Here is a 27,188-nt window from a genome sequence, read left to right as displayed (position 1 = left end):
ATTTAGACTGTTAGACTTAGACACTAACAGATATGAACAGGGAGAAGGAATTTGAGGTGGATGGTCTGCCTGGATGGTGATGGCACCAGAAAGCATAAAGATTTAAGGTGGACTCTCCTAGAGAAAAACAGGGCTATAAATTCTGCTGTTAGGGAATGCTCTCTTTCCCCCTTCTCTCTCTCTACAAGCCTGACTGGATGACAAGCGATGGTTGCCATGGTGACGTGAGAAGAGACGTCTCCATACAGGGAGATGCTGGAAAGGTGCAGAAGATGAAACATGAGGCTGACATGGCGTCTAAAGGCTTCGTCCAACGTTTTGACCAATCGGGTTAAAACTGTTTTTGCCACATGCAATAAAAGTGTTTACAGCCTGGGTGCCTACATCAAAGACCAAAAGAGGAACATGATAAGGCACATGTCGCATGGAAAGAAGGAGGAAGAAAACGTTGGGGTCCAAGGAAAGCTGATATGTAAATTAAGAGAGATCTTCTGGTGATAATAGCAACAGTGTGTCAAACGATGATTAAAAGGAAGAGGCAGCATCATCCAACACAAAGTCAGAGTCTCAAGGTGACTGAAGCCAGACCAGCATCTGTAGAGGCCACATCTATGGCTCCACATTTATATTCAGCTTTGTTGGCGAACTGAAGTTACACAATTTAGCACTCTATCATCAGGAGCGTTATCTTTAGTGGACATGCTGCCAGTGGTAGAATGGAGAAAAACCCATCACTCACCAGTTGTCAGAGACTACAGTGAGGTGCAAAGAATCCCAGAAAAAGAGAAAAAGTACAAGTGGCTACAGCAACATGAGATTTCAGAACAAAACAGAAGAGATAGAAGAAGCCAGAAGAAGAACCACAGTGGATCTGTGGGAATGAGAGTGAATGGGAGATTTTCTGGGACAGTAAAAGGAGGAGAAAACTGATGATTTAGAGATAGAAAACTCAGACAGAGAGTACTGTTACTATTGATTTCAGGAGTCAGACGAAGATGAAGAGAAGAGATTCGCCCTATCACAAGAATAATTCACAAGATCTTAGACACAGATGGAACAAACTTGGAGCTTTCCTCCAAAGGTACAGATGTCACCAAGAATTGCATCGTCTGGCCAGCCTGTGTACGTGCCATCTGTCCATCATGATATGGACTAGTTACCAAACTCCACCTCTGACAATTCAATTCAATTTTATTTATAGAGCTCCAAATCACAACAACAATTGCCTTAAAGTGGGTTTTTTTAGTGTACAGTAGAGAGAGAGAAACCCAACAATCATATGACCCCCTATGAGCAGCACTTTGGTGAAAGTGGGAAGGAAAAACTCCCTTTTAACAGGAAGAAACCTCCGGCAGAACCAGGCTCAGGGAGGGGTGGGGCCATCTGCTGCGACCGGTTGGGGTGAGAGAAGGAAGACAGTGTGGGACAGCAATTACTTCAGTCAAGTTAGAAATGGACTTTGGCAGCACTTTAGAGCCACCTAGGTACTGAAGATTAGGAGCACTGAGAGGGCTAAACTCCAGTCAATTCAAGAACATCTAAAGAGAGTGGCTAAGATTTGGGAGGCACACTAAGGAGGCCAGATATTTCAGATGAAATAAAAATGCAGGCACCATTGTGAACTAGGACTATCAAAGGGGTGCAGGAAAGCCTGGATGGAGTTGTAGGTCTGGGCTCCATGGCAGACAACATATGGATGCATCACCTCCTAGTGCCTGGGCTGATTTTTGTTGTTGTTGTTGTTATTGTTGAAATCTTACAGGTGGCATATGTATGTGTATGTGTGAATGTTCAAAGTGTGTCTCTGTAGGAATTCATCACATCCTGTATAGGTGGTGTTCTAGAGCCATCTTGAAATGCCCATGTATGAAATCAATAAAATATGTCAACCAGGCCTGAAGCATGTGCAAAATTTCATGTATTTTTGAAGCATGTTAAGGACCGCAAAAAGGCATAAAATAATAAATGGAGCAGATACAAGAGGGCCTTCACAGTGTTCTTGGCTCCCAATTATAATGGCTGCAGATTCTGGTGGTAATAGTTTAATTAAATCTCAGCTAACAAAGCCTGGACTTCAGTGTTGGTGCAGTACTCTGTATTTTGTTCAAGAATAATAGAATAAACCACTGTTCACAGCTTATAAGTATCTGGATTTCATTTAATATACTTTTGCAGTGATCATGTGTATTGGTATTTTTAAGTTCTACTTCATCAGATATTCTTCTGTATGGAAACAAGTCCCTGCGAAGTACTGACAACATCTGGTCGTCACAGTTAGGCTCATATTGTAAGAAATCAATGCCAAAAATGGACCTTAGATTTTGCATACATGCTTACACGAGGCTGCACTGACCTCTGACCTTCAGCTCCACCTTTCTCTTCAGCAGAATCTTTCCCTCCCTGCTGAGGAGGATGCAGGTGTAGGTGTTTGTGTCCCAGTCTGTAGGGTATTTCAAGGTCAGACTGAGGTCTCCAGTGTTCAGCAGGTCTTCATTAATCTCTGTTCGGTCTCTGTAAACCTTGTCCTGTTCTTCAAACTGATCAGAGCCGTTCTGATATATGTGGATCTTTCTGTACGAACCGTCTTTCCACTCCACTTTAACGTCTTTGGGCAGGTGGGCTTTGATTTCAACGGGCAGTTGAACAGACTCAATGCCTGAATCCACCTCCACTTTGGGGACTGAGAATAGAACAAAGCAGAAAATGAGCTGAACAGCCAGCAGCAGCAACACTGAGCAGCATTGACTGGATGGGACTCAGACAGTTTCTCTGTAACTGCAGGGCTTCCTGCGCTGCTGTTAGTCAGACACGGATCAACAGGTTGTGGATAGAAAGCAGATTCCTTCAGCAGAGGATCCATATCACACGTGAAGCATGTCGTCGGGAAACAATCAGTGAAAATGGGACACTTTGAGCCGATTTGAGCCTCAATCTCTGAACATAGATGGTGCAGAGTTATGAATGGCTCTGTTTTTTGTTGGGGTTTTTATCGTTTATTTTATGGCTTGCTGTACTAACTTTTTTCAATAAATTAATAAATAAATGGTCTTTAGACTCTAAGCTTTAGGAATGAAGCAGTAATAAATTGTCGAGCCTCCACTTAGCAAGAATAAACTTTCAATTACTTTAAATCTTACAAATTGCTTATTTTAACTCCTTTCTCTTTTAATTGTTTTAAGTAGAGATGGCACGATACCACTTTTTTATGTCCGATACCGATACCGATATCATAAATTTGGATATCTGCCGATACCGATATGAATCCGATAGTGTTTTTTAATCAACAAAACTGTTTTTTAAATATCTTGCTGCATTTTGTATAAGTTCATACTCAAGTTTAAAACAACAACTACACTAAAGCTATTCTGTTATACCTGTATGCAAAAAAAAATATTTCATATTTCAGCAATACTGATCAATCTAATAAACTTAAACCTACACCATCCTCCCTATTCTGGTATTTTAAAGAGTACTTAGCGTAAATATTAAGCAACCTAACTAATAGGGTTCCAACTCCCAGCAACAACAAAAATAAATAAATAAAAAATAGGGAACCACCCCTCACGCTCCACCTCATGATGCTTAATCGCCGTAATCAACCTTAATTTGATGCAGTGTGAAAAAAAATGCACAGAAATCAATTATTTTTCAAGAAATATTAAATAGATTCAACATCTTTCTTCAACAAAATTGCAGACTGCACAGATGGTACCTTCCCAAAGGAAAAAGTACTATAGCTTACTAGGGTATATATATTAGACTTAATAGTTACTATATACAGTAATGGACTTCTATTCATTTTGCATCAAATTAAAACTTTGGGTGTCAGATAATTATTTATTAAAAGCTCGACATTTTAAATGAGAATAAGAAAGAAAAGTATGTCTTTGTGCCCCCTTTTCCCTGTTAATGCCCTATCGGCCCCCCTGGCTAAACTTTGCTAGATCCGCCCCTGCACAGTTACCAGCGTCAGCTACGTAGAAAAAGATCCTCGAGTAGAAAGTAATATTAAATAAATTCTAACAACAGCTGATCAAGCTTAAACGTGCTGCTGTTGTTCAGCCGCTGGTTTCCTCTTTCTGGTGCAAAGTGGGCCAAAAGCAAACCAGAGAGATGGACTCGCGACAGAAAAGCCGATCAGCTGATCGTTAAGCAGTTTCATGATTGAAGTAGCAGCAAGAAGAGGCAGTCGCTCCATATATCGTTTGTTAAGCTTAACGCAGGAATGCTTTACAAACATTCAGAGATGGACTTACACACTTGCTTTACTTCTCTCAGGATAACTTTGTCGGAGATGAAATGCCAGGTTGCTAGCGAAGCTCCAAATGCTATCCAGACCACCGACAGGTCGGCATGCCACAGCCGCTCTATCATGTGATGCATACTGCTCCGAGTGCTAACGTTCTGAGGTGAGTTACGGCGTGTTGCAAGTTTTGTGAGATGCTTTCGTGATATTTAATGGATCGGATTAAATTTTTTATTTTTCTCCGATATCCGATCCAGTAATTTAGGTCAGTATCGGACCGATACCGATACGTAATATCGGATCGGTCCATCTCTAGTTTTAAGTAACTGAAAACACCTGAAATGAACTATAAATGCACACCATATTAATTACTTTGAGCCAAATTGATCTCTATCTATCTATCCACACACGCACACGCGCACACGCGCACACACACACGCACACACACGCACACACACGCACACACACGCACACACACGTAAATAAATATAAAAACAAGCCAACTTATTCCTGATCCAAATGTCTTCATGTCAAGTTTAAAATGTTTTCTATCACACATGTGTATATCAAACATATTTTAGGAATTCTAGTTAAAAAACAACAACAACAACAACACATACATACAAAGAATCAAAGGAAAAAGTAACAACCTGTGATTTTGACTTTGAGCAGTACTTTTTTGTATCTATTGATCTTCCCGTAGACTTTACATCTGTACTCTCCACTGTCTCTCTCTGTGGGCTGTTTCAGGGTCAGACTGAGGTCTCCAGTTCTCAGCAGGTCTTTATTAATCTTCGTTCGGTCTCTGTAAAACTGGTCCTGCTCTTCAGGCTGGTCAGAGCCGTTCTTAAACACATGGACCATCCTATCACCACTGACCTTCCACTGCACTTTGGCATCTTCGGGCAGGTTTTCTGTTGTTCTGAAGGGCAGCTTGACAGACTCCACCCCCTCCTCCTCCTCCACCTGACAGACTGAGACAACAACAAAGACAACATGAGCTGTTCAGACAGCAGCTGGCTTTTCAGTGTTGTAGAGAAAACTGAGGGACAGAAGCATATGAGAGTAGAAGGTAACATGACAGATATCTAGAAAGTGAAAACAAGTTCAAAATGTTAGAGATGATCAGAGACTGATGGTGCTATTTTTGTCCATTTCCTACTTTACAGCAATTTCTCCTGTCAGTGTGGAGCTTTTGTCTGGGTCTTTTTGTCGTAGATATAAAATGGAACATTTGTATTTCTAAAAAAGATTCAAGGTCAAACAGCATCACTGAAAATCGAATTCAGTCAAATCAAATGAATTCCTTCAAAGTTGATGATCTGATAACATCAGATGGACTGTTTCCTCAAAGCAAACTGAATCATTGGCTGGGCTGCTTCCCACTTCCAGACAGTCCCCGAGGCCACTGCCCACTGAGAAGTTTATTAACAGTTATTTTTCTGTTTGGATCCACACCACAGACAGACGTACCATCACTAATGTGATATAAGAATCAAGCACCACCTTTAATATGCTTAAATGATTTGAGAAATTAAGTGGGTAATGGCGAGAAGGTTAGCACTGTTGCCTGAGTTTGACTCCACCGCCTGGCTGGGGTCTGTCTGTGAAGATTTTGCATTTTTTTTTCTGTCTGCGTGGGTTCTGTCTGTACTGTCTGTACTCTGGCTTCCTCCCACAGGTCAAAGATATTATTGTTTGGTTAGCTTCTAAATTGCCCATAAATGTGAATGTGAATGGTTGTCTGTCTCTCTGTGTTAACAACAGATTGTGATCTGCAACACATTGGCGACCTATCCTTGGTGTATCCACCTCCTGCCCCATGGTAGCTGGGGTAAGCTACAAGCACCCACCTACCTCTGCTCTGAACTAATTAGGCAAAAGAAAATGGATGCAGAAATCAATGTCAAAAATGGCGTTCAGATTTCAAGCACACGCTGACCTTGGACTTTCAGCTCCACTTGTTTCTTCATCAGGATGTTTCCCTCCTTGTAGACGGTGCAGGTGTATGTCTTTGTGTCCCAGTCTGTGGGGTATTTCAGGGTCAGACTGAGGTCTCCAGTTTTCAGCAGGTCTTTATTCACCTCTGTTCGGCCTCTGTAAACCTTGTCCTGTTCTTCAAGCTGGTCAGAACCGTTCTTATACACGTGGACCTTCCTGTTCTCTCTGTCTATCCACTCTGCTTTTACATCTTCAGGCAGATTTTCTGTGGTTGTGAAGGGCAGTTGGACAGACTCGCTGTCTGAAACCCTGTTCACCTTGATACCTGACAGCACAACAAAGCAGAAAATGAGCTTTCTTCTTATATAATGTGACACAAGGTTCTTTTTACAAAACTGTAACCTCACAAACAAGTGGAGTCTGTTTCTCTCTTAAGCCCAGAAAATGGCAGATGAGTTTGGGATCCTTGTAACATATTTCTAGCTCACCCTGGGGTATGTGGCTGTTGGGGCGTGCTTTAACTGCACAGCTGTAGAGTGGTGTGGAAACAGTGCCTGTAAAACTGAAGGACCTGTCTTCCATAGCTCATTAACCTTTTTCCTCTTATACAGGAAACTGCACAGCAGACATCCGCATGAGCTTGTGAGCAGTCGGCACTCCACAGCCAGGCACGTTCAATATACAATTAGAAGTATTTATAGTGTGTGCAAACCACAACTTGACTCTTATCCTTACTGAAAAGCATCGACAGTGGCAAGACCCGCTACCACAACTACGTACAAATGAAAACTAACTTTGCTTTGATCCCTGAGCTTGATCTACAGCACTGACCTCTGACTTTCAGCTTCACTTGTTTCTTTTTCAGGATGTTTCCCTCCCTGCTGTAGATGGTGCAGGTGTAGATGTCAGTGTCCCAGTCTGTGGGGTACTTCAGGGTCAGACTGAGGTCTCCAGTTCTCAGCAGTTCTTTATTCATCTGTGTTCGATCTTTATAATCTTGGTCTTGTTCTTCCAGCTGGTCAAAGCCATTCTGATAAACATGGACCTTCTCATAGTCACTGTCCATCCACTCCACTCTAGCATCTTCAGGCAGGTTAGTCCTGGTTTTGCAGGGTAACAGGACAGTCTCCACCCCTGAAACCACCTCTACTGTGTAAACTGAGAGGACACCAAAAATATGAGCTATACAGAAAAAAGCAGCAACACTGAGCATGATTTACATTTAGTAGTTGAAGTGAAATATTTCAAGTCAAAACACATTTTACTAATCAGTCAGATTATGCCACTGAACAGAGACAATATTGCCTTTGTTGTTTTTCCAATCAGCGTCACAGCTGTCTGTTTCTTAAAGACCTCAACATCACTGTCACATGTCCAGAGACAAGCTTTGTTGTTGTTCTTTGAAAGAGAATCAAGTAGCTCACTGCAGGAAACAACTAGTTACCTGGGGGCATCTTGGGAAGCAAATTCAGGATATCCAGGCTTTAATTGTGTTACCTGACCCCAGTCAGAGATCATGTTTATTAACAAAGTGATCATCAACTTTCTTTGTTAGCTAGGCTTTCTGCTCCAGATACAGATCAATTGGCTATGCATGTTTATTATTAGTAATAATAGTATTTAAATAAAACATTTCATACTCCAGCAAAAATGTAAGTGCAGATGATTCTCTGCCAGACAGATATTTTGCATTATAGAGAGTTCTTACAGGTGGTGTGAAATAGTTCTTGTATCCGTACGTAAATAAATATCTCAGAGAGACGTTGTTCTACATATATAGATATATCTATCTATCTATATATGTGTGTGTGTGTGTGTGTGTGTGTGTGTGTGTGTGTGTGTGTGTATACATATATGTGTGTCATTTACTAATCCATGAGATAATGTTAATCATCCTTTTTCAAATTTGCTGAAAAACTTTTACAAACTGTCCCATATGGAAAAGAAATAGTAAGAACTTATATGTGATTACTCATGAAAGTGGCCACTTTCTCATTACTTTCATACATCGTTTTAGTAAGTATCCAAAACATACAAGTTTCATTATTTAATTTTTCAAGGGATCTTATATGCTTTTCATACAAGTTTCACACAAGACAGATACAAACTTTATAAGATTTATATATATATCTTTTCCATATGGGTTGTCTCATTTTCTACATGTTCTAAGAAATGCTCCTTTAGCTTTATGCTGGTAAATTTCAACCAACTTGCTGCTAATCAATAAACTCTGCCTTTCTAAATCACTGAGGAACTGTATTGAGTTGAAGGTTAAAATATTTGAGGAAAATTAGTCTTAAAAATCTCATAAATGTATATCATATGAAATACAAATAAAAATGAACTACGTTCTGCCCTATGACAACAGCACTGACCTCTGACACTGAGTTTCACAGTTTTTGTTAACAAGATGTCTCCCTTCATACTGTAGACGCAGCAGGTGTAGGTGTTTGTGTCTTCATCTGTGGGATATTCAAGAGTCAGACTGAGGTCTCCAGTTTTCAGCAAGTTTGTCTTCATCTTCGTTCGTTCTCTGTAAAACTCGTCCTGTTCTCCAGGCTGATCAGAGCCATTCTGATATATGTGGATCTTCCTGTTGTCTCTGTTTGTCCACTCCACTCTAGTGTCTTTAAGGAATCCGACTATAGCTTTGCAGGGCAGCCGGACAGACTCCACCCCTGAATCCACCTCCACCTTGTAATCTGAGAGGACAACAAAGCACAACATGATGACATCAGCAGCAGCTGTGATGGTCACATGACCTCCCTGTCCCTCCTTGTCTTCTAGTCTCAGTCAGATTGTGTCTCAGTTTGTTCCTGATGTGTTCCTGACTCGTTCTTTGGTAACTAGTCTGCAGCGTCCTGTAAAGTGCTGCAGACATGTTGGATGAAGAAGAACAGACAGACTGAGCCTCCACAGTCGGCCATGTCTCACACACATCAGCACAGAAACCATGAAGATCTCATGTGTCTGAACATCTGAAGCTCTCCACCACATGACTGAGCACAACTCAAGGAGGAACATTTACTGAAGCTGCTGCAACATTTACTGTCAGCACATGTTTCCATGTCAGCTGCTGTTTACCACCACAGAAGAAGAACAGCTTGTCCACATGCAGCCTCTGTGTCAGATCAATGCAGTGAAGCACACACACTGTTTAGTAAAGTCATGCTGTGGAGCTGTTTCACTGATCAATGACTGAGTCTGAAGGAGGTTTTCTGACTTCTGGAACAAACCTGGAAGTTTCTCTTCAGCTCTCTGTATCATCTGTTTGTAACTCTCAACTCTTTCAGCTTCTGGAACAAGTTTGTGTGAGCCGCAGTCAAGGAGCCACCAGAGGACACCTGCTGACCATCGGCATTATGGGTAGTGTAGTAGGAGACACTCACCTGACATGAAATAGTGCCGGAAATGAAATAATAGAACCGCGGAAATAACAAGAAGAATCAGGAGAACCAGGAGAGCTGTGGCCCAGGATGGAAACTGTTCTGTGATGAAAAGAAAACGAAAAGTTTTCTGACCTGTGTCCACAACATTGACCTCTGACCTGTAAGTACAGCACTGACCTTTGACCTGCAGCACTACTTTCCATCTGAGGATGTCTTTGTCCCTGTAGATGGTGCAGATGTATCGTCCTGTGTCTCTCTCTGTGGGGTGTTTCAGGGTCAGACTGAGGTCTCCAGTTCTCAGCAGGTCTTCATTCATCTTCGTTCGGTCTCTGTAAACTTCGTCCTGAGTCATAAGTTGGCCACTTTGATTTGAATACTCATGGACCACCATGAGTCCGAGGTCAGAGCGAGTCCACTCCACTCTGGTGGCCTCGGGTATGTTAGGTTTTGTTTTGCAGGGCAGGATGACAGACTGTGAGCCTTCCTCCACCTTCATGTCCACCTGCTGGTCTGAGAGGATAAGAAAACAACCGTAGAATCAGCTGCACTGACACTGATTGTAAATGGAGCTTGGTTCAGTATCCACATTCCTGATCTTTGATTCTGTTCTGTAAACATTAATAATGTACCAAAACAGTCTTTGGCTCTTTTTGTTTTCTATTGTAACTGGAATTTATGTAATATTGCTACACTCACAAATGGGTGAGGGATCACAATGAATATTATGGGCATTAAATCACCTGCTTATCAACACATCACTTGTTCTGACACATCTAAGGAAAGGAAATTCTGAATGTTTCAAATTGGCTGATGTGTAAAAGGTCATTATTTTGAGTGACTGAGCTCAGCTTTTTGGTGTGGCTTCCACAGCAGTCCTAGTTTCTTACTGCGCTGGTTTCATCAAGACATTTAGAACAATTTAGTTATCTTCAGCTTTACGTGACCTTTGTCTGCAGCACTGACTTCTGACCAATAAGTACAGCAGGTTTTAGGGTTTGACCTTTGATATGCAGTTGGATGCTTCTCAGTCTCCGTTCACTTTCTCCTGCACTGATGGAGCAGGTGTAGTTGCCGGAGTCAGTCTTTGTTGGCCTTCTCAGAGTAAGGGTGAAATCTTTTGTGATGAGAGCATAGGGATTCATTGATGTACGCCCTTTGTACTGCTGGATCTGCCCATTAAGATCATCTCCTCCTTTTCCTCGTAGGTGGACAGGTTTGGGAACAAGATCATTGAGAGTCCAGATAACTGTGGAGTCCTCAGGTATGAAACCTGAGTACAGGCAGGGCAGGAGGACAGATCTTTCTCCCTCATAAACTTCTACCACAACAGCCAATGTGGTATACTGGGAAACTGAGCACAAACAGAAAGAACCCAAATTTACTAAAAAACAAGAAACACTAAATGTAATCAGAAACATAAATTCAAGGAACGAACTCTTTGTTATTTACATTTTAAAATGAGTGAACAGGCTGCACCCTGAATAACCTCAGTGCACCGTGAATCAGAATATCATCAGTTCTGTGCAGCAGTGAAGAGAAACACTATTCCTCCAAAACATTCTCTCAGATACTGAGCAGGGCAAGATAACACAAGCTAAACTTACAAAAATGGACTGATTGGATTGGCAAAACCAGGCATTATACATGTTTCTCTCTGGAAGCTGAAGAGGCTGAGACAGCTGAAGGATGAAGGATAACTAAGTTTTTTTTAAATTGATTAAAACTCTTTTGTTAGAAAATTAATTGTTAAAGAGTGAAAATTATAAAAACTTGAGCTTCAGTCTTGAGCTACAGGAGATGGGTGTCAGCGAAGGCTCGTGTCTCTCTATTTCAGTACCACGCCAAGTCATGGAGAAGGAGGAAAAAAAACGGACGTAGCGCACGGCCAAGGGTTGCGAAAGTGAGAGAAAGATTTTTGAATAAGGATATTAGCAGTGTTTTATTTTTTCAGTGTCAAAAACATACGTCACCATTATCCATAGAGTCCAAGCCTCACTTTCTGTCTTCTTTCTTGAATGTTTTTTTGTTGCAAGACAATGTTTCATATTTCTTTTGGAAAGGTTGAGCATTATAATCCTTTTATAATTATAGTATCTATCCATTTCTTTCTCCAGCCTTTTTAGGGAACACCAAGGCGTTCCCAGGCCAGCTGAGAGATATAATCTCTCCACCATGTCCTAGGTCTACCCTGGGGCCTCCTCCCAGTTGGACATGTCTGGAATAGCTTAACCAGGAGATCTCCAGAAGGCATCATAGTTCACCTCAACTGTCTCCTTTTGAAATGGAGGAGCAGCAGCCCCCTTCTGAGCCCCTGTTGGAAGGCTAAACCCCTCACCCTATCTCTAAGGGAGAGGCCGGCCAGCTACCCTTTGGAGAAAGCTCATCATGTGGACAGTAAATGCCAGTGATTTAGCCAACAAGTGACAGTAAAAATGGCCAAGAGAACACAGGCCAAACAGCTAAGACAATGAAGCACAACACACCAGACCATGCAGCCATTACAGGCACAGGTGCAGACGATACAACAAGCTAGTCTAAGTATACCAAGCTCTAAGTATAGAGAGAGCAGCGGCAGCCAAACCATACCAGCGTCCACGTCCCCACTGTGCAGAGTGGGGTTTAAAATCTCAAAAACCTTTGTCTACAAACAATTGTACAAAATGCATATCCAACTAAAACATTATGAATTTCTGTCGATTTAGAGCTGTGTCAGAGTTAACAGATATCAGTATCACAGCTCACAGACAAATTTTTTACTACAACAGCAGCTGGCGTCGCAGTCTCTGACTTTTTTCAGCAGCAACCTCAGCAGAGTTAAATCCTCTGACAGCAACAAGGAACAAAAGAGATGAAAATTACAGTGATCCTATTTTAATAAAGTAAATCAATAAAAGGAGGAATCCCGTGGTTCTTAAGAATCTATATATGACATAGAAATGTAGTTTTTCCACTATGGACTGTGAAAGAACTATAGAGGCTCTCGCTGTTTGTAGACTGATGGAGCTTCAATGTTTCCTAATGAACTTTTTCAGAGAACTGCTTTTTCCAGAACACTTTGACTTTTTGACAGAAACTCACTAAACTAAAATCCTGCCTCTGGCACCAGCCTTTCAGGTCCACTCAGACCTGACATAAATGTCTTCATCACACGGTGAAGAAGTATAACAGCAACGGCTGTCGGACCATTGGGTTTTCTAGCTGCTGTCCAAAGACACATTTTGTGTTCAGGCAGAGTATTAAAGTCTGGATCAGATGCTTCTTATGAGAAGCTAATTGTTTCCAATATACACACTTTATGTTAACTTTTCTACAAGGATGTAGGCAGATTAAAAATACCTGACAAAGGAGAGGTTATTAAAGGTATTGAAGTAAAAACAGATGATGCAGTCCTATTAAAGAGAATAAGGAAAACCCAAAAAGTTGATTCGGTTCATCTATACGTAGCGTTTTCAGTGGCAGAAGTGAATCATCACTCGTCCAACTGACTTCTTCAGTTTTTGGATGGTATCCAGGAATCTATGATTCATTCATAGATCAGTGCAAAAAACACAGGAAGCAAACACACACACAGCTGATTGTAACATGAGCTTATCTGAAAGGCACCAAGAAGAATCCAGAGATTTGAAAGTTGCTGCTTTGGATTGTTAGTTTGATCTGAATCAGAATCCAGTGTTTGATGGAAATCTCCTCCTGCTGCACTTCAACACATTAAAGAGAGAGAGATGAAAGAAAAGCTGATGATGAGAGCAGAGAGAGGAAGGTGTACTTACCGTGCAGGAGCATCACAAACACCACAAACATCTTCATGTTCCTGTCAAACTCAGAGACTCTTTAAAAGCCCTTCAGGACATCAGCTCACAGCAGCTTCACTTTCCTCTGCTGATCATCTACTGACACTCTCACACTGCTTCACTGTCACAGCTCAGAGTTCAGCTTCACACTTTGTTAAAGCACATCTGTGGAATGAAGTCCGGCCGGCCACAGATCAGACGTTTGTGAGAACGGAGGCAGTGATTTGCTGGTTCACCTGTGGGGGCGTGGCTAACAGAAAAGTGGATGAACAGGATGGAAAGTGTGAGAGAATGAACTCCTCCTACTACTCTTATCAGATAAGTTTGTTGGTAAAATGAAAGAGACATAGTTTCATCAGACTTTACTTTTTGCCTAATTAGTGGAAGCTAATATTCAGAAGATTGTATTTATAAATATCTGAAACACTGCGTGTGTGAAAAGAGAGGGAGAAAACTGTGAGCTCAGATATTTGCTGATCTTTAAAGTTTAAAATCACCACATTCCCACAGACCAATCAGATACAGGATATGAGGAATTATTCACCAGGTGGCCTTTATGACAGGAGAGGAGTTTGGGCTCCAGCTGCTGAAGCATGTGCAGTTTCACATGATTATTAACAGACAAAAAGAAAACATATTACTGATACAAAAATAGTTTTCTAAACAAGATTGCTGCAAAAAGTGCAGCCTTACCTAATGTCCACCCTACTGTTACTCATTTTATATTATGATTTAGGCTTAGAGTACTACCGTATCAAAAGATGGCAGCTGAGCTGGTTCATGCATCTTACAAGGATGCCTCCAAACTGAGGTTTTTCTAGGCATGTCCTAATGGAGGAGGACCAGGGCAGAACTAGGACTCGCAGCTTCAGTTAAGAGTGAGAAGAAAATAAAAATGCGTTCACGTTTGCAGTTTTGTCTTGTTCTACAATATTTGAAATTTTAAAAAACAAACACTACATTTTTGGAAATATTAATGGGTTTTTTCTTATTTGTTTGTTTGTTTTGTACTACTTGAACACTAAAGTGGTGCTCACATGAGATGACAGTGCCAGCATTTGCCCACAGCTCATTTAGGTTTTGAGACCCCTGCCCTGAAGTATCTGCAGTCATGATCAGAGTCCTCTAAATACTAATTTTTTTCTTTTATTACCTAATTTACTAGAGGAGGCACTGGTGCATCCTTTATGAAAGAGGAGATAATGTCGTACCACAGTAACTCAGATAAAAAGAGAGCAATTTTTTGATTAATGTTTTGTTTCCTGTTTTGTTTCTGTTACAATATTATACATTAAAGCATAATATTGTAACAGAAACAAAACATTAATCAAAAAATTGTTGAAACACAAATTACAACATTGTATAAAAATTACAATCATCAACTCAAATACTTGGTTCTAATTGAACAGAAATTTCTATGAACTTGTAAGAACTGTGTAGGACATGAATCAGTCTGTGTCAGATCCTGAATTTGAAATTTCCACTGAAGTCACGGGTAAGAGGCAAATGGAACCAAGATCTAGGCCGTTTTCTGTTTGAAGTTTGCAAAGACTGCTAAATTGTGCCAGTGGTAATTCACTCTTTGCAACATAGTACGCTGTTCTAAACAGATTTTTCGGGTTTATTTTTAGTATGTTATTTGCAATTGGTGTTTGTTCTGGGAAAAATACTACAGACTGAGCAATGATGCATTCCTCATGCGCCTCATTCCTTCTAATGGGGTCTTTCTTAAAAGTACTGGTCCCAGTAACAAAGGCGCTTGTCAACTCAGCAATCAAGGGAAAACCAACAACACACCCAGCAGAACAAGAATTTCACTCGCATGTACTGTACCAGTGTACTCCACATGTGATGTGACAATAAAAGTGATTTGATTTGAACATCATGTTATTTAGCTCGTCATAGTCCAGCCACAGAAATTCTTTTGTCCATGAAACCATAAAGCTGCACTTTCTTTTTGCCTTATAGTCTGATTTGTCATAACTTTTCCGTTTTGTGGTAAGCTTTTCTTTGGCTGTCACTTCTTCACCCTGACCTGTCTTATTTGGCTCAGCAGAACTAAAATATATATCCTGCTGCTTTTACACACACACATAACGCTCAGCGATTCTCTGCGCGATCAACCTCTCACATGTTTAAGCTGCGGAGATTTCACTTGTCATGTTTGAATAATAAGCTAATGAGTGATAAGATGATGTCCACATGGATTTTCACATCCATGTGGACAACCCTCAGGACAAAGGGACTAAAGACCTGAGTAACACTCTGGGCAACTTTGGGCTGACTCAGCATGTAACAGAGGCCACACCTAATAGAGGACACACTCTTGACCTACTGATCTTCAAGGGCCTGAGCATTTCAAAGGTTACTGTGTCTGATATGGGCGTGTCTGATCATTACTGTGTTTTCTTTGAAAGTAAAATCTCAGCCCACATAAATATATCAACAGCCGTGATCACAAAACGGTGTATAACTGAACACAGTAGTGAGAGCTTTAACCAGGTCTTCCCATTAACACCTGACCTGTCCAGAGGTTCAGTCAATGAGCTCGTCAATAGCTTCAATGCTAACATGTTAAATGTAATGGACACTATTGCTCCCATTAAGGTGAAGGTTATCTCTGGAAGGAAAAAGTCTCCATGGAGAAACTCCACAAACAGCAAACCTCCACAAAAATGAAAAAAGAGAGTGTAGGAAAGCTGAGCGCAGATGGAGAAAAACAAACCTCCAGGTTCACTATGACATTTATAAAGAGAAACTTCACAATTATAATTTACAACTGAGGAATGCAAGGAGGTCCTACTGCAATGACTTTGTCAAATTCTTCACAGAAAAAATCCAAAAAATTAGACAAGCAATTGGTACATCAACAGCAGATCCAGAATATGTACTGTGTCCACCAAAAAACAGTTTAAACACCATGAAACAGTTTCACCCTATAAACAGCAAAGACCTGGAGGACATCTTAGGTAAACTGAACTCCTCCTCCTGCTGTTTAGATGTCCTGCCAACAAGTTTTTTCAAAAAGGTCTCAAAGACTTTAGAGTCAGACGTGTTACAGATCGTCAACTTTTCTTTAATGTCAGGTGTGTTTCCAGAACAACTAAAAACTGTAAAAGCTGTAATCAAACCTATACTGGAAAAGGACAGTATAGGCACAACACAGAAGAGCTACCTCGTCAGCCCAGGACTCTGCAGTCTGTTTACACCTACAGGCCAGTGGACACTCTTTCAAGGATGAGGATGTAACATCCTGGACAGGGAGGAACGCTGGTTTGAGCGTGGAGTCAAGGAGGCCAATTACGTGAAAAGGGAAAGACCATCTCTGAATCAAGGAGGGGGCCTAAGGGTACATCTGTCACCATGTTACAATGCTGTGATTGCAGCCATTCCCCAACTCTGAATGGTACTCATGGCCATTGATCAGTGGGTTTTGGTCAGTGGTTGTTGGTCATGAGATTTTGCATAATTAAGATTAAGGAACTGACCTCCCAGCCCATTGTTCCTCAGTGGGCTGGTTTCAGTCATTATGCAAATGTACTGGTTGGGGAAACCTGCAGTCAGCTGAGACTGAAGAAGTCACCTGGATGACGAAACGTTTCTCCCACAAAACGCTACGTCCAGATGAACAGAATCAACTTTTGGAGATTTACTTTCCTGGATGATTAAGAATGCATCAAGATGCCTTTAAAGGGATTTTAAAGTTTATCCCGATTTCATTATTTATGTCTGTTCTTATATAGCAGCCTTTATTATGAGCATTACTTTTGTTCTGTGTCATTTGGAACAGTGTCAAAGTAGTATTTACTGTAAATCACTGGTATGTAACACCGAAATAACTCATGTGGTCAAGTATCTTCTGTCACTGTCTGTTTATGTTTGACTTCAGGAGGCAGACCATAAACAACCCCATGAAATTGTTAATCAAACTCTCTTTTCTGCTCTTTTCACCAGTAATCAATTCAGTAATTATTAATTTGTATTCTATATTATATTATCTGACTTTTTGACAGAGCCCAGACACAAATCTGCAAGTGTGTCCACGACTCTCCAACATACTTTTAAGTGAAGTTTAGTCTGCACTGGGTTTTTGTTGTCGTTTTGTTTTAGACTGTTACTGTTTCTGACTTCCTGCCCAGCTAAACTATGCACGTTGACGGTGCTTCTTTGAAAAAGATTTTTACTTAAACAACTTAGTTTTATTTTCTGGGAAGTTAGTGAAACGCTGCGGTGAAATCAAACTTTTCAGAGGGAATCAGTTCCGGTTACCGCATCAGTGGTAGTTTGCGAGATTAAACAGGAAATAAACAATCCTCACAGTTCTGAACAAAAAAAAGAAAAGCTTTCGATTTTAACATTCCAGTCAGTCACACTTCGGTAACAATAGCAGATATAGATGGCCACTTCACTGCATGTTCCTGTCACCTGTCTGAGAATGATGTTGTGATATAAAGGATTATCGGACCTGTCAATAAAGCCTTTTATCTCAGATCTGCAGCCATGACCTGTGTCACCGAGCTAGCTTAGCACGGCTAGTTAGCCTCTCCCAGGCTCAAACTTTCAACACAAAGTCGGTCCAGACTTTCTCACACCACCCCTCGCTCTCTTACAAATAAAGCCATCATTACATCGGTAATTTCACACACTGCGTGTATATACCTGTGCGATAAAACTTCGGTCTGAGTGCAAGATAAACATTGTTTACATATAGTATATAAGAGTTTCTTACCGTTCGTGAGGAGCAGGAGCAACAGCAGCATCTTCAATCTCCTGCAAGAAACAGCAACCAGTTAAATCCAAATACTTCTCATTGTTGCTCTTAATATTTGGGGATTTATATCTCATTTGGAGCCGTCGATAAAAGACAGTGGAGGGAGTAACACCAGCTATACTGTTTACTTTCGGTTTCACGTGAACAACAGTGTCCTGTCTTCCAGGTTAACTGGTTATTACTTTCATGATGTGCGGATCGATCCTGAAATATCGATTCCTCCGATACCAATCATTGATGTTCTAGAATCGATTCTCACATTAAAATATCGATATTTTTAGTAATTTAGGGTTAATTTATAGTTTATCATTAACAGCAACACAGTGGAAAGAAACTATAACACTCGGATTGTCTACATTCAAAGGAACTACTTCTTCTTCCGCCTTTCATAGTCATGTGCGAAATACGGCCGTATAAATGTCTCGCAGCCCCTTGGCGCGCGCGCTCACAACAATGGCTGAGCGTAACTGTGCGGACATATTTTACCTCCACAAACAGCTGAGACGTGGTTTGGATACATGTGGCAAAAAAGTGCCCCAAGAGTGAGGTGTTGTGGCTAGTGATGGGCAGATGAAGCCCCATGAAGCACTGAAGCTTTTCATCCAATTGGTTCACTCCAGTGCAAAGCTTCATGAAGCTTCATTTGCTCTAGCAGGACACCTACTGGACGTAAAAATAATAGCTGGCATGAATTTGAAGAGTGTGGCATTTTGCACACAGCCTGTAAATGTCAACAACAAAAGGAGTGTGTAAAACATCTATATTGTAGTGATGCAGTATACTGTGTATATTTATACTGGCAGTATGGGAAATGATTATTTGGAAATGCTTAAAATGGAAATGATCATTTACTGTGAGGTGAGGTGTGGTTGGGGTGTGGACAGTAGTTGTGCTTTTGTAACGTTGAGGTATGGACAGCTACACACTGAGGCTTTGAGCCTCAGTCCTGCCTGTTCACATTTTATTCTGTAAAAACTAAATTTTCACTGCTTTTACGTCCTTTTTAGTGGGGAGAACATAGCTAGGATTTAATGATTTAACAAATCTTTTGAATCCTTTGTCCTCCACAATGCTAAATGGCTGGGAGTCCTCAATCACCATGCTGACCAGGTCTTCATCTATTTGAGATTGTTCTCCTGAGGAAAGACAATAAAGACAAAGCACAAATATAAATATCACACACGTAACTTATAACAGTTGTATAATATTGTTATATCATTTAGTAACATTACTGCATCCTATATTATCATTGCATTTGATGGCTCACCTGGTCTTGCTCCACAATCGGTGTTCCTCTTATTCTCATGTAAAGCTCTGTAGTGCCTAAGCATGGATGAGGTGTTGTTGTTATATCCCAGCTCCCTGGCACATAGCAAACACTTCACCTTGTACAAAAGTACAGACAGCTCAACATAAATTGTATTGCAGCATCAGTATCATGACAATACATCTTCTGTAGAAATTTACATACCTTGTTGGGAGGAATAAAATCAAAATGTTCCCACACAGGGGAGGACATCCTCCTCTTCTTAGCTGGCTCCATTCTCTCCTGACTTTCTCTCCTCACTCTCATAAACCTCCAAACGGTCTCCAAACTCTCTCTAACCGCAACTCTCCATCAAACACCCACATTTTGAATGAAGTCTGAGGGGTTTATATCGCTGTCATATCTCGCGGCAAAGTTCGAACCACTTCATGAACCAGTCACGTGGTACAGCCGGGCAGCGAGGCTTCGGACGTCATCATTTTCAGCTCCTCCCATAAATGAAGCAAGCCTCGATACGCGCTTCGCGGAAACGCCCCCTCATTACTCGACACACGCTCCGAAGCCTCGATACAGAACGTCCCATCACTAGTTGTGGCCATACTTTCCCAACCTTGAGACCTCAGAATTAGGGAGACAATCAAAAGGGCTGTTTTGGGGGGATAAATATATTTTACAGGGTTTATTTATCGGGTAAAATACGTTAAATGTCACTGTTATTATTGGCCGGCCTATTATTGGCTGGCGGGGGTGTCCAGAGGCTGCTTCCACCTGAGGACCGCCCTTCAGGGTCTAAAGAAAGCCGCGTAGTACGTCACGAGCTCCCTCGGTGGAGTGAAACTCTGCCGTCTGCTCCTTGCTATCTAAAATATAACCGGGCACTGACGTAAACTCTCGACCGTCTCACACTTCTGTTTAATTAGTTTTCTGTTTGACGTTTATTCAGCTGTGTGAAAACCCCGGAGGAATCCACCCGAGGGATTAATAAAGTTAAATTTAATCTAATAACTTTAATCTCAGCCAAACCGATTTACTCACGAACAAATAAAACACTGAAAAAGCCAAACAATAACATTTATAAGTTATCAAAGTGACTTGTACATCATGTTTAACCCGAGTAGCGAAAGACCGCGGGGGTTTGAAGACGATGTGTCGGCTCAGATATTTGAAGTTTCCACAGCTACATTCTCACCTGAAAATATGTTAAAAGTTCTTTTTTTTTTTGCGACCCAGAAAGAGAAATAAGAGTGATATTAAAACTAAGTAGCTGCAGCCATTGTTGGAAACTGGAATTGGCTCAGCCACGCTATGAACTCTGCAATATGGTTTTTCAATTTTGTTGTCCAGGTGGAAATTCGGGAGAATGGTGGCTCCGGGATTCTCCCGGAAAAATCGGGAGGGTTGGCATGTTTGGTTGTGGCAACATGTCAAACACCTCAAAGTAAATCATATCACAGAATATGAGGCGCGTATGTTGAGACGAATCGCGTCTCTCTAGTTTTTTTTATTTCTATATGATGAACTCTGCATTATTAAGTGATAAGAACAAGTAATCTGATGTCCTGTAATCATTATGATGCTATAATTTGAGATACAATAAATAAAATACGATTTTTTTGTATAAAGTACTTGGTATCGGATAGGAAAGGAAATCAGTGGTATCGCACATCACTAACTTTCACTGGCATATGTATTATCTGAGGGAGCTGCACTGCTCAAACACCTCTTATCTCCAAACTAAACTCTCAGCGCCCTGAACTTGTTTATTGATTAAACTTACGATAAAACATTACAATGGCATGGTTTTATCCTCATATTTATATTATGTGTGTTAATGTTGTACCATGTTCCTTTAATTCACTGGACTAAACAGACAATTGTAGGCACCTGTGAGGTGGGGGCGTTCCCCAAGGTGGCCTATCAGCCGCCAGGTTGACCTGTTAAAGGGGATAGTGAGCGCAGAGACAAAGAGAGGAGTGACGCACGAAAGGTGAGCAGGAGAAAAAGGAACGCGTGCAAGGCCGCACGTGTGTGGAAGGAACTGCTGCCTGACTGTGGGGTGCCGCGAGTCGTTCGGCGATCCAGTCCCAACGCAGGAACAGCAACAGTGGGTGGCGATGGCCGCAATGCACAACAGGGCAGGGATTCCCTTCTGCCTGCATCTGACGGTGAGACGAGGGAGGCCGTGTTCAAGTGTGGAGTGGGGCGGGACTGTGCGGCGACGCGCTGTCAGGAGGAGACAGGTCTGCGAAAGGAGCCTCCTCCCTGGTCTGCTGCTGGCGAGTTTTACCATACCGGAAGAGAAGTTCCTCTCCTGTCTCTTTCAGATAAGGACCCTTCGCCCATGTGTGGCTGGACTGTGGGATTATGGGACTATGGGAGGGTAATTTTAGCATATGGAAAACATGTTTTAGCCTTGTTTTAATAGTGTATAGTTATTTCTGCCAGCAGGGTTTTTAGCGGGTTGCAAACACTATTCTTATTGTATACGGGGAATTTTAACTTGTATTTGTGACTCTGGCTGTGTTTTCTTATGAAAATAAAGGGTGTTTGAAGCCAGCTTAGTTTCTGTGCCCTGAGCGCTGACCCGCTCACTCCCCTTTCTGCTTGTATGTATAAAGAGGTGGTGGTGAAGATTTAGGTCCACCAGTCATAGCGGCTACATGCGCGGACTAGTGTGCTCTCGTGTGTGGTAGAGCTGGCGCTTTTATTTTTGATATTTGAAATAAATGAGTACTTGTGGAAAGTTAGAAGTTGTTGCTCATTCGCTATCCACCTGCACACATCTGCAGCTGGCGTCGTCTCCACCGCATGTTACAAAGTGTGACTTTCACCAGGTAACGTGGACATTTTTCCTGAATCAGCAGTAGGCGTGTTCAGGTAAAATGAGGGTCCAGAGCTTATCGCTGGTGTCATGAGGAAAATGTCGGCTCATTATTTACCTCATTACCATCAAATGATTCGGATGCACCAAACTATGAAAAACATTGGATTACAGGAAAACTCGATGCATGCTCAATAACCCAGGTAAAGAAATCCCACAAATGATTTCTGATCATCTGGACGCAGTAATTTCAGTTTCACATTCTGCAATTCTTCCTGATGTTCATGAACCACAAAAATGCTTTAAAATTTTAGCCATCAAAAAATCAAGAATAAATTCTCTCTGAGAATGTGTATTTCTTCCTTATCCTCATCAGATAAAGAATTTAGATGCTCTTAAACCTGCAGACCCTCCCCCAGGAAGAGTGAGACTCTTTCCCAGAGATCTGATTAGTCCAGTTTGTGGTTTTGAACCCCTTGATGTCTAATCTCAAACGTTAACCTCTCTAGATCATATTATCGCTGCAGCTTCAGTAACCATGGCGATATACTCCAACAAGATGTGTACGACCTTAATAAAATAGAGAAGTTGAAGTTTTCTCAATAAGCCTCAAATCCTGGTTCAGGGGTGTTGTTTAGACCACAAACACCACAGAAGAAGAACATTAAACGTTAGCAAGATACATTTATTGGGATTTATTTAAGAAGAATAGTGCATGTTTGTAAGCGTCCTTATAAAAATATGTCAAACATGATGAGTGCTTATTCACATAGTCCTGCCTGTAGCGATTTGTGAAATGTCCATAGACGAACTCAAAACAACACAAAGTGGGCATGAAACACTACACTACATGTATTAAGGCTGATTTACATCATGGAGCCTTGCTCTAAAAAACTTAGATTTATCGCTCTCTGTAAAGCATAGTGTGGATTTAATAAATAAGTGTTTAAAAGATGTTTAGTCTCAGTACAGAATGTGATGTGCTCTATAAACCCTAACATTACAGCCAACAGGATGCAGATGACACCCAGCTCTATCTGTCCATGAAGCCAGATAACACACACCAATTAGTTAAACTGCAGGAATGTCTTAAAGACATAAAGACCTGGATGGCCACTAACTTTCTGCTTCTTAATTCAGATCAAACTGAGGTTATTGTACTCGGCCCTGAAAATCTTAGAAATATGGTATCAAAGCAGATTCCTACTCTGGATGGCATTACCTTGGCCTCCAGTAACGCTGTGAGGAACCTTGGAGTCATTTTTGACCAGGACATGTCCTTCAACGCTCATATTAAACAAATATGTAAGACTGCGTTCTTCCATTTGTGCAACATCTCTAAAATTAGAAATATCCTGTCTCAGAGTGACGCTGAAAAACTAGTTCATGCATTTATTACTTCCAGGCTGGACGACTGTAATTCATTATTGTCCTGCTCCTCACATACAAGGTCTTAAATAATCAGGCCCCGTCTTATCTTAATGACCTTGTAGTACCATATCACCCTATTAGAGCACTTCGCTCTCGCTCTGCAGGCCTACTTGTTGTTCCTAGAGTATTTAAAAGTAGAATGGGAGGCAGAGCCTTCAGTTTTCAGGCCCCTCTTCTGTGGAACCAGCTTCCAGTTTGGATTCGGGAGACAGACACTATCTCTACTTTTGAGATTAGGCTTCAAACTTTCCTTTTTGCTAAAGCATATGGTCAGGGCTGGACCAGGTGACCTTGAATCCTCCCTTAGTTATGCTGCAATAGACGTAGGCTGCCGGGATTCCCATGATGCATTGAGTTTTTCCTTTCCAGTCACCTTTCTCACTCACTATGTGTTAATAGACCTCTCTGCATTGAATCATATCTGTTATTAACCTCTGTCTCTCTTCCACAGCATGTCTTTATCCTGTTTTCCTTCCCTCACCCCAACAGGCCGCAGGAGATGGCCCCGCCCCTCCCTGAGCCTGGTTCTGCCGGAGGTTTCTTCCTGTTAAAAGGGAGTTTTTCCTTCCCACTGTCACTAAAGTGCTTGCTCATAGGGGGTCATATGATTGTTGGGTTTTTCTCTGTATCTATTATAGGTTATACTGTACAATATAAAGCGCACTGAGGCGACTTTTGTTGGGATTTGGCGCTATATAAATAAAATTGAATTGAATTGAATGTGATCATGTGGTTGTAGGAACGCTCCTCTTCCTCAGAGGATCCACCTGTGCTTCCTCTGCTCTCTCCTCCACCTGTTACAGTGAGGGAACGTCCTCCATGATGGAGGAGCTGCTGGAAAGTGCTGAGAGTTTCCTCCAGAGTGAGACCTCTGTCACAGTTCAGAGGATCTACGGCAGCAGAGACCTTCATGGACACTAAAAGTCTCAAACACACAACAACAACATCACACTGACTCCACTCTGACATCACTGATCAATAATCAAAGAACACACAGATCAAACTGATTGATCAGCCATCAGAGGAGTCGGATCAATGGAGCTGCTTCTGTTCCTGATGTCCCCTGTTTGATCCTGGACCTGAACTCTCCCTGCAGAGGAGACACACACACACACACACACACACACACACACCTACCTTTGACTTTGAGCAGCACAGTTTTGTATCTGTAGATCTGTGTGCTGTCCACTTCACATCTGTATTCTCCACTGTCTCTCTCTGTGAGCTGTTTCAGGGTCAGACTGAGGTCTCCAGTTCTCAGCAGGTCTTCATTCATCTGTATTCGGTCCACATAAACTTGGTCCTGTTTGTCAGGCTGGTCAGAGCCGTTTTGATACACATAAACGGTCCTAAATGGTTCATAGTGTCTCCACTCTACTTTAGCATCTTCAGGCAGGTTTTCTGTATTTATAAAGGGCAGCTGGACAGACTCCACCCCCTCCTCCACCTCCACCTGACAGACTGAGAGGACAACAAACACAACATGACAGACAGCAGCAGGTTTCAGAGTTGCAAGAGTGCTCAAGGACGTCCTACCATTTATTAATCATATTTGAATCATATCTATCTAATAGTCACTCATTTGTTCATGCAAAGTTTCACAGGGTTCAGTCCCAGGACCAGTTCTATTAACACATGCTTCCCTTAGACAGTTTCATCAGAAGACATAGCATACATTTTCACGGCTATGCAGATGACACCCAGCTCTATGAAGCCAGATAACACACACCAATTAGAAAAACTGCAGGAATAGTCCCAGCTTCCACCCACCATCTAGACACACCTCACCTGTCATCTCTGGCTCCACATCCTTACAACTGTGCCCCATCTCCACTTTAGTCTCTGGTAAAGAGGGTGGGCTGGCCTAACCTGTGGCCAGCCACCCTATCACCAGACCAATAGCCAGGCTGCCCTCTGTCTCCTTCCGCACCCTTGCACCAATTCACCAGCTTCTTTCATAGACAGCCCAAGGCTACAGGTGGGCCCTGCCTGTGCTAACATCAGCAGGTGCTCAGGGTGAGGAACAGAAACAGGATATGAGCCCTGTGTAGCCCCAGCAGGAGCAATCAGAGATCCCTGAGAAACCTGTGTAACCTGAGAATCAGGTGCATCTAGGTCCAAGCTAGTAACAGATTTTGTCTGCTGACGCTGGGTCCCTGGTGTCAGCTTTTGCCCTGGTCAACACAAAAACTTTTTTTGGTCTTGCCCTGCCCAAGTCTCTGCTTGCAAGCCCTGCTTGTCAGAGGAGACAGCATGACCAAATGAGGGTACCGATCTGTCTAAACCCAATCCTGAGGGTCCTCGGTCGCCTGAGCCTGGGTGTCCTGGACCATCTCGAGGTGAAAAGAAGAAATGGCAATTCATACACAAAATATTTTGCCCCCTGTTTTTGTGGTTAAATCTGCTGATAAGTATTCAAAATTAATGAAAGCATATGTATTTTATTCAGTTGGAGGTCTTCCAGTACCAAATCCTGGTGTTTGATGGAAAGCAGTTCACCTACAGTATAAACAGACCATAACCATGATAATAACCAACCAGCTGTGCTTTCCAAGGATGGATGCATGATGTGCAATGTAAATGCTTTTAGCTCTCTAGGAGTGTAGGTTATTATCAGGTGTTTGGAAAAGAAATAAAAAGCAAAAAACAACAACCCCACCAAAACAAAGCAAAGCAAAAATCTAAATCATTTCAGTGGCCAAACCACAAATAATATGAGAAAGTAACATGATGCATTATAGCAGTATATTTTTGTGCAGTTGATATTTTATACCTTTTAATGAGTGAAAATAACGTAAACCAGAAAAGCTAATTCATTCAGTACAGTGTGAAATTCTTTTTTTAATAATAACTGTATTAAATCCCTGTATTTTCTCATAAATGTGGTAAGCAGTTGTTTTTTAAATAATCAGTTGCTGACCTTTGACCTTTAGCTGCACATTTCTCTGTCCCGTTTCTTCTTTCCCATCACTGATGGAGCAGGTGTAGACGCCGCTGTCAATCAGGTCTGGTATTCTCAGAGTGAGGCTGAAGTCTGAAGTCTCCAGAGCATCAGGCCTCATTGATGTGCGCCCGCTGTAGCGGAGGTTCTGCTTTTTGAGATCATCACCTTCTTCTCGTCGCAGGTGGACAAACGTGGGACTGAGATCACTGCGAGTCCACATCACTGTGGGATTTTTCTCAGGAATAATACCAGAGTACTGACAGGGCAGCAGAACAGACTTTGCCTCCTCATACACCTCCACCACCACAGCCAGGGCATGCTGTGAAACTGTAAGGACACACAAGCAGAAAGACAAATTAACAGCATGCTTTGAGTTTGTGTCAGCATCCACGTGCTGGAATGCAGGTTACCTTATCTGCAACTTCTACACTCAGTCTATCCATGTAAGCGGGACCTGAGGGACCTTTGAAAGGGACCAGACTTTTGATGCAGTGTTGGTGTAATGATGGCAGCATATGACCAACCACAAAAATGAACAGGGTTCATGAAAACTAACCTACGAAGCCAATGTTGGAAAATCTGAAGGT

The 27,188-nt window shown here is 41.8% G+C and overlaps 1 protein-coding gene across 1 annotated transcript in view; it reads right to left on the bottom strand.

Annotated features, from left to right (window-relative positions):
• LOC146712785 (uncharacterized) overlaps positions 1 to 27,188 on the bottom strand; it is a 30,310-nt gene that overhangs the window by 1,737 nt on the left and 1,385 nt on the right. The window contains exons 2-9 of the mRNA XM_085444429.1: positions 10,577 to 10,927; positions 9,754 to 10,086; positions 9,577 to 9,675; positions 8,563 to 8,889; positions 7,019 to 7,345; positions 6,189 to 6,512; positions 4,897 to 5,220; positions 2,354 to 2,680 (exon numbers count right to left, since the gene is read on the bottom strand). Coding sequence (XP_085300555.1) covers positions 2,354 to 2,680; positions 4,897 to 5,220; positions 6,189 to 6,512; positions 7,019 to 7,345; positions 8,563 to 8,889; positions 9,577 to 9,675; positions 9,754 to 10,086; positions 10,577 to 10,927 — 2,412 coding nt within the window. The remainder of the gene's footprint in view (positions 1 to 2,353; positions 2,681 to 4,896; positions 5,221 to 6,188; positions 6,513 to 7,018; positions 7,346 to 8,562; positions 8,890 to 9,576; positions 9,676 to 9,753; positions 10,087 to 10,576; positions 10,928 to 27,188) is intronic.

Source organism: Copadichromis virginalis, linkage group LG3, assembly GCF_057382275.1.
Source record: "Copadichromis virginalis isolate Kocher_CV1m ecotype Utaka linkage group LG3, C_Virginalis_male_GT1.1, whole genome shotgun sequence".
Lineage (NCBI taxonomy): Eukaryota > Metazoa > Chordata > Actinopteri > Cichliformes > Cichlidae > Copadichromis > Copadichromis virginalis.
The sequence above is the reverse complement of the archived record's forward strand: the minus strand, read 5'-3'. Positions and strand labels throughout refer to the sequence as shown.